The 6,848-nt window shown below is 41.2% G+C and overlaps 1 protein-coding gene across 1 annotated transcript; it reads right to left on the bottom strand.

Moving 5' to 3' along the window:
* Window positions 1-2,440: 2,440 nt before the first annotated feature.
* myf5 (myogenic factor 5) lies at window positions 2,441-5,651 on the bottom strand. Its single transcript, XM_020517891.1, has 3 exons — window positions 5,145-5,651; window positions 3,286-3,361; window positions 2,441-2,625 (listed from the first exon to the last, which is right to left on the bottom strand). Exons 1-3 carry the CDS (start codon window positions 5,649-5,651, stop codon window positions 2,441-2,443), a joined length of 768 nt encoding a protein of 255 aa, XP_020373480.1.
* Between the last annotated feature and the right edge of the window lie 1,197 nt (window positions 5,652-6,848).

Genomic DNA, 6,848 nt, shown 5'->3' with positions numbered 1-6,848 from the left:
TCAGTGTGTATGCAGAGATCTGTCTCTCCACTTTGTAATGCTACTAGTAAATGTGACTGTTGCTCTCCACTAAAATTGTTGTTCATTTGGCAATGGTGATGTAGTGGAATCATTGGTATGAGATATCCAGTTCTACTATACCCATGATTTTCAGAATGATGTTGGTGACATGTATTTTTAGTGTAAATACAAGTAGACCTGACATTCAACTCTTTATAAATTATTTAAAAAGTTCAGGGAACCACCTGCATTCTTTTTAAGTTTAAACTTAAACCATTTGTCTGACAACAGCTGCACTTCCAAGATGCATGAAAAGTCAAAACAATGTGTGCTTACTTTTTCTGGGAGGTCTTGCACATAATGTAAAGACACTAACATGATAAACTGCTTATGCTATGTTGCTGTGGCACAGAAATTGCCCTTACACTAATATTAAAATAACTCCACTTTTCAGTTCTGGTTTTGGGAACACTCCTCCATTTCTCTACCATGTCCTTGTGTTCTTTATTTGGCATTAGGTAGAAGCCCAGTTGGTGAATCCTGACCCATAAAAGTAGACTACAATCACTGCTGAGATGATGAAACTGTGACTTTTTTTCTTCCATTTCTACCTGCAACCTATTATGAGAGAAGGAGGTGTGTTCAATTGATAACATTTTTGTAAAGTGACAATAGTTTTCAAACAGAATGTCAAAACTGGCATCAAGAAGTGGATGGAAGGTTTAATGTTAATTAAATATTTACTGTCAATATTTACATTACAAAATAAGTGCACTCCCAAAGATTAGTTGGGTTCTCCTAATTCTCATGATTCAAAAACAATTCCAAAGGGTAGCGAAAAATGAGTGAGAAAAGGTAAAGTTAAACATATTCTAAGGCCCAGTAATGGAGCAACTATAGCAAATTTTAATTGACTAAATCTTTCCACAATATTCTGGAATCTTCTTCATGATGAAACAGCAGCTTATGTTTATACAGTGCCTTTATTGCAATGAAACATCTGAAGGCATTTCACAGGAGTATTGCAAAACAAAGTATGATGCCCAGCCACATAAAGAGGTAGTAGGTCAGATGAATGCAATCTTAGTCAAAGATGTAGATTTTAAGGTGTGTTTTGAAAGAGGAAATTGAGCAATACAGGTAAGAGAAGTAAGGAGGATATTTAAAGTTTGGGCCCTAACAGCTGGAGGCACAAGCCACTAATGGTGCAGCAGTTATAATTAGGAATACAGTTGAGGTCAGATTTAATGAAGCACTAACATGTTGGAAGGTTGTGACACTAGAACAGATTACATAGATAGAGAGGGATGAATTTGAAAGCAAGTGATGAGAATTTTAAAATCAAGAGCTCACTTGACCTGGAAACAATGCAGAGAAGTGAGCACAGGGATGATAGGGAATGGGACTTGCAATAAGTTAAAACACAGGCAGCAGAATTCTGGATTACCTCAGGGTCAATGAAGATAGAATACGAGAAAGCAGCAGGAGCACATTGGAATATTTGAAATGTGAAGTAACAAAGACATTTATAAGAGTTTCAGCAGCAGATGTGCTGAGACAGGGGTGAGGCTGGGTGGTTACAAAGGTGGAAATACTTTGTAATGGCACAAATATAAGGTTAAAGGCTCATCTAAGGATCAAATGTAACACCAAGCTTGCAAAGAGATTTGCTTAAATTCAAACCATTTCTTAGGAGAAGTAGCTTAGATATGCATTTCTTTAAAATTATTTTTAAGTCAACCTGTTCAGACATACTATGACACTTCTTCACGGCAGGTGAGACATGAACCCAGATCTTCTAGGCCAGAGACAGTGACACTACCACTGGGCAACAAGACCTTGGTGGATTCTAGCTCATTTGCAAAGTTGCAATGGCCTAAGGTCTTTAATGGTAAGTCATAAAAATATAACCAAAGCAGTTGGAAGACAAGACGCTTGCAAATGAACTTCTGGTAAGAAATGGTCACATTCAATTAACGAATCGTAGTGTATTTTAAAAAAACTAGGCTGCAGAAAATCTCACAAGAAATATTTCTTCGTCAGAAGCATGATAGATTTTCCGAAGAAGAATGATGCTTGGGATTGTTTTCAAGGCTTGCCTAACTCTCGTGTTATTTTTGAAATCAGTTTCTAAACGCTCTCCCTCTGACAGTGATAATAAATGAGGAATGTCACAGGTTTGAAACGCAGTTGTTATGCTATGGATGCTGCAGGACTGGAACGGGAAAGCGAGAATGATGAGATTTATAAAATGTCTTTCGGGATTTTATTCAGTTCTTAAATACAATTATATTGTTGGCGACTAACGAACATTATGCTATTTACAAATATACAATAGAACATGGTCTAACTTATAGAACAACTTATGATTGAAGCTTTGAATACAAGGGTTGTGTTCTGCGGTGGAAGCGGCCATAGTGAAGACCGGCGGCTTGAGGGTTTAGAGAACGTGATATACCGGCTGGCTAGGAGTGGTGGGCTGCGAGGAATCGCTGACAGGCGGAGATATGGTCCTTCCGTCCTGACCTGAAACAGGACAGCGCTCCAGGGAAGGTGAAATCCGCTCCACTATGTTAGACAGGTAGTCCAGACTGGAAACTGACACACCTCGGCTGCTGGAACAAACTATATAAATATATAAAAAGAAATGGCCGTGTGGCGATAAGTGCGCAAACCTCAACAAATATGTAAACAACATAACTAACATACTTTATACATCTGTAGAAATGTACTAAACTCTCTCTTCACTCTTAGTCGTTATTTTAAAGCAATGTGCCATTATTTGTTCCCTCATACACATTTGTTATACTTAAAATGCCGCTGGCCTTTACGAGAGTAACCATTGCATTATTTAAAAAACTGGCTACCGTGAACCAAGTGCTCTCATTTTAAAAAAATCACGTGAAAGTAAAACAGATTCCCAGACCCATTCAGGAATACCCGCTGTTTCACTCTGCCGCGTTCAGTATTCTCTCAAACTTTTCGTGGAAAAAAACTGTACTACTGGCTGTATTTTGTTTGGGTATACTGTGCGAAGGACCTCAAGTAATGAGTTTAGATTTAAAGTAGTTATTGCTTTACAATCGGAGGGGTTCAAACTAGAAGCTGTCATTTCGACCGTGGGTTAGGAAACAATCTACTATTAATAGCTTCTTTAACTGGAAAGCCTCGTGTTCTTGTCATTTTCATAGACTGCGCCTTAAGAGTTAATATCTAATTTCGTCAGTTTCAAGGTAGACTTGTGATGAGCTGTAAAATGATTTCACAAAAAACGTTAAAATGTACCGTTCTGTAATTCCGAACAATAAATGCGGTCAAAACTGATGTTCCTCCTAGACCAGACGGGGCTGTTGCATCCCATCTGCAAAAACAAAGGATATCAAAGTAAAATCCTCCAAACCTTTCAGTTAAACCTTTATATAAATTCATCGTAACAAGTGACTTTATACTGTGTGCGTCAGGAGGCTTGAATGAGTAAAACAATGATTACCCCTGGACGGAAATAAACCCATCTGTTGATTAGACATAGTTGGGTTCTTTGCCACACCACGGTTTTCTCACACAAAGCATGAGGTCTGTCTGTATGCCTGTACAGAAATGTGCATTGTGTTATCCATGGAAAATGAATTGCATGTCTCTGCAGTTAACGGAAGCTACATTAATTGTGCCAGGTCAGATTTTCCCATACTAACTTCATATTAAAGCTTTGGCTCTGATAGTCAAAAACGTAGTGCTGTAAGAATGTTTCACTAGTTGTTGTTTCAAATAACACAGGCTTCAGTTTGCTGCTGCTTTCGGCTCCTGTGGAGAGCAGAATGTGCAGAGGTGGGAAAGTCATCATCCCTGCATCCAAAGAGATCAATGTGTGTGGCAGCAACTTTGAATGAAGTGGCGAGAAGAAGCAGTCGGTCACACATAATGAGACCCAGGCGCCATCTAACTCAAACCCTGAGCTACAGAGAACATTTCATCTAATTTCCAGCAAGTACTAATGAAGTTGTTTAGCTCCTCTTTTCCCTTCCCACCCCCCCCCCCCCCCCCCCCCCCCCAAGTTAATTAACGGAATGAGTCACAGAAAGATTGTCCGACAACTGCGAATGCAACTTTTTGACCATTCTCATTGCTGGCCCCATCCTTCGTGGTTTCCCTTATGCCGCCTTGTGAACACCCAAACACTCCACAGAGTTAAAACATGGATAAAGACCGGTCTGGTCGGGGCAGTAGCACAGCGCAGCTATTTTGATGTTACTTGGGAAAAGTAACCGAAAATCAATTTACTGATAAGCGAATTGAAATGTTGCATGCACCTGAATAAACAGTCTCATTGTTAACTACTTAGATTGAGCTTGGATCCTCTCTTGGACAGTATTGAGGGACAATTTGTTTCTAAAGGGACCGTATCGGTTCTTTTATAAGTATTTTGATAATTGCTCCGTTAGTTGGTTCACGATTATTTAAGATTGAAATGCATTTGGTAAAATCAACCTTTTTGACCTTAATGTAACAACGAGTTCCGTTTGTTATCCATTGCAACCCATTTTAAATGTCAATTTGTGAAGCTTGGTATCATTCCAGATCTTACACGAACACATGAAGGCAGATGTCGGACAAAAGAATGAAATGGTGAAACGTTTCCTTATACACGCTCAGGCACAGTTCATCATTCTTTATCAGAAGGAAAAAAAAGTCATCAGCTACAAAGCTCTATGAAATGACAAAGCCGCTTTTACGAACAGACTTGTAATCGATATTTTAGAAACTCGTACAGACCAGGTTTTACTTCAGGATGCAAAGAAGAAAATTTTATGGGCAAGTATTTTAATTAGGAATGGGCCGCCAAAACCAGATGTTCTCGACTCGCATTAGTAATACAAAGAAACACACTGAGCTAATGTCATAAACAGACAGACACGCCGCATGTTATCTGCCAGAGCAAGCGAGCATATCGATCATAGAAACAACGGAGGGTTCCGAGACAAACAGATGAATGAAACAGAATGATTCTGAACCAGAGGTTCCATTTCGCTCCTCTTAAATACAGACATCTTGCAGTGCATTTTCTTTTAATTCTGCAAAAATAGATATGCACATTAATTCTGTGTGTATTAGAGAAGGGGAATGGGGATTATTAAATCGTTGCTTACCATTTCGTCCGAGCAGTTGGACGTGGGACTTCCTGGCTCTGAGTTGACATTGTCTGGGAGGCTGTAGTAATTCGCCACTTGTTCCCTCAGGAGCTCCTGAAGACTCTCGATGTAACTGATCGCGTTCCTCAGAATCTCCACTTTAGGCAGCCTCTGGCTCGGATTGGAGCTGGTGCACCTCTTCAGCGTCTCGAACGCCTGGTTCACTTTCTTAAGCCTCCTCCTTTCCCTCATGGTGGCCGCCTTTCTCCTGTCAGTGCTGGAGCTTTTACGTTTGCAGGCTTTGCAAGCCCAGAGGAGACAGTGGCCCCCAGCCTGGTGGTGGCTGCTCGGGGCCCTGACATGTTTCTCTTCTTCAGGCTCGCGGGACTCCAGTTTATCATCTCGAAACGCAAGTGCGCCGTGCTCAAACTCATCCGCAAACTCTGCCTCCTCGGGCGACGAGAGGCAAGAATGATCATAAAACAGGTCGGAGGGAGAGAAGTGGCAGTCGACCATAATATCCATAATGGCGAATCCAACTGGTTTGGCTGAAGCGCAGAACTCGCCCAAGCTCTCGATATAATCAAAGCAATTGATGGAGTTTTAAGACAAATCTCGGTAAGGGTCAGAGAAAAGAGCCCCGAACGTACACAGAAGAGCTCTATATATACACACTCTGAGTCTGTAACACTACTGACATCCAGTATCCACCCTCCCCCCCCCCCCACCCCGTCATTAACCCTAGATCCGTCCCATGGGGCATCTCTTTAACCCTTGTTGGGTCTGGAAGGTCTCCTCCCACAAGACAAATAGGACATTGCGCAAAATGAAACCGACATTGAACCATCAGGCAAGACAATCACTCCTGGACCAGGGTTAAGCAAATCAGAAAATTAATTATCACTCTCTATTTTAACAGATTTATGCTGAAAACCTAATAAGATGCAAATAACATAAATAATCCATAAAATCTATTTGTTCGAAGATACGGAGACATTATAATGGTCAGTAACCCGTTGCCGGGTGTATCCGCTGCTCAACTCTATAATTCACTTAATGGACTGCATCCACTGAGGTTTTATTCTCATTCGTGCCCCACTGACCGATTTTTGCTTAAGAAAAGCAGTGCTAAGCTAGTTTGTGTTGCATTCGATGCTAGATTTCACATTTCACAATCAACAGGATTGGCACAGAGGCTGGGTCACTTTAGCGCCGTTGGGTAGATTTTCTAGTTGTATTTCTGTTTCCCCGACCAACAGCGTTTCAACTTTGGCCGGGAGGCGAGGGACGTGAAGCTAAAAGCTTGTCAGCATAACCTCCTAGCAGGAGTCGTTTTAAATGTCAACATTTGAAATTACATCAACTCATGTAATTGCTGATCGCTTTGGGGCTTTATTCATAGAAATCCGGGAACACTGATTTCAAATGGTTGGAATGGCTAACTTTTACGGTGCGCCTCCGCAATAAAACATGCCATGAGGTTGTGGCTTTCTCTTTAAGCCCAAATATGTTTTCAGCAATAGTGTAGCACTCCTGAAGAGTGCGAGTCAGACCAAATCTGCCCCACCTTCAGGCACGTTGCTTCTCAGGCTGCAGATTGTAATGCAGCAATTTTACTGCTCCCCAGGGTATGCTAATTTCACGGCTGAAGCAAATTCACACCGTTACAGATGCGGGCCAGCTGCACCTATACCAGCTTCCTTTAAGGTGCAAGGCTTTCCC

This window comes from Rhincodon typus, chromosome 18, assembly GCF_021869965.1.
Source record: "Rhincodon typus isolate 14 chromosome 18, sRhiTyp1.1, whole genome shotgun sequence".
NCBI classification, from domain to species: Eukaryota; Metazoa; Chordata; class Chondrichthyes; order Orectolobiformes; family Rhincodontidae; genus Rhincodon; species Rhincodon typus.
The sequence above is the reverse complement of the archived record's forward strand: the minus strand, read 5'-3'. Positions and strand labels throughout refer to the sequence as shown.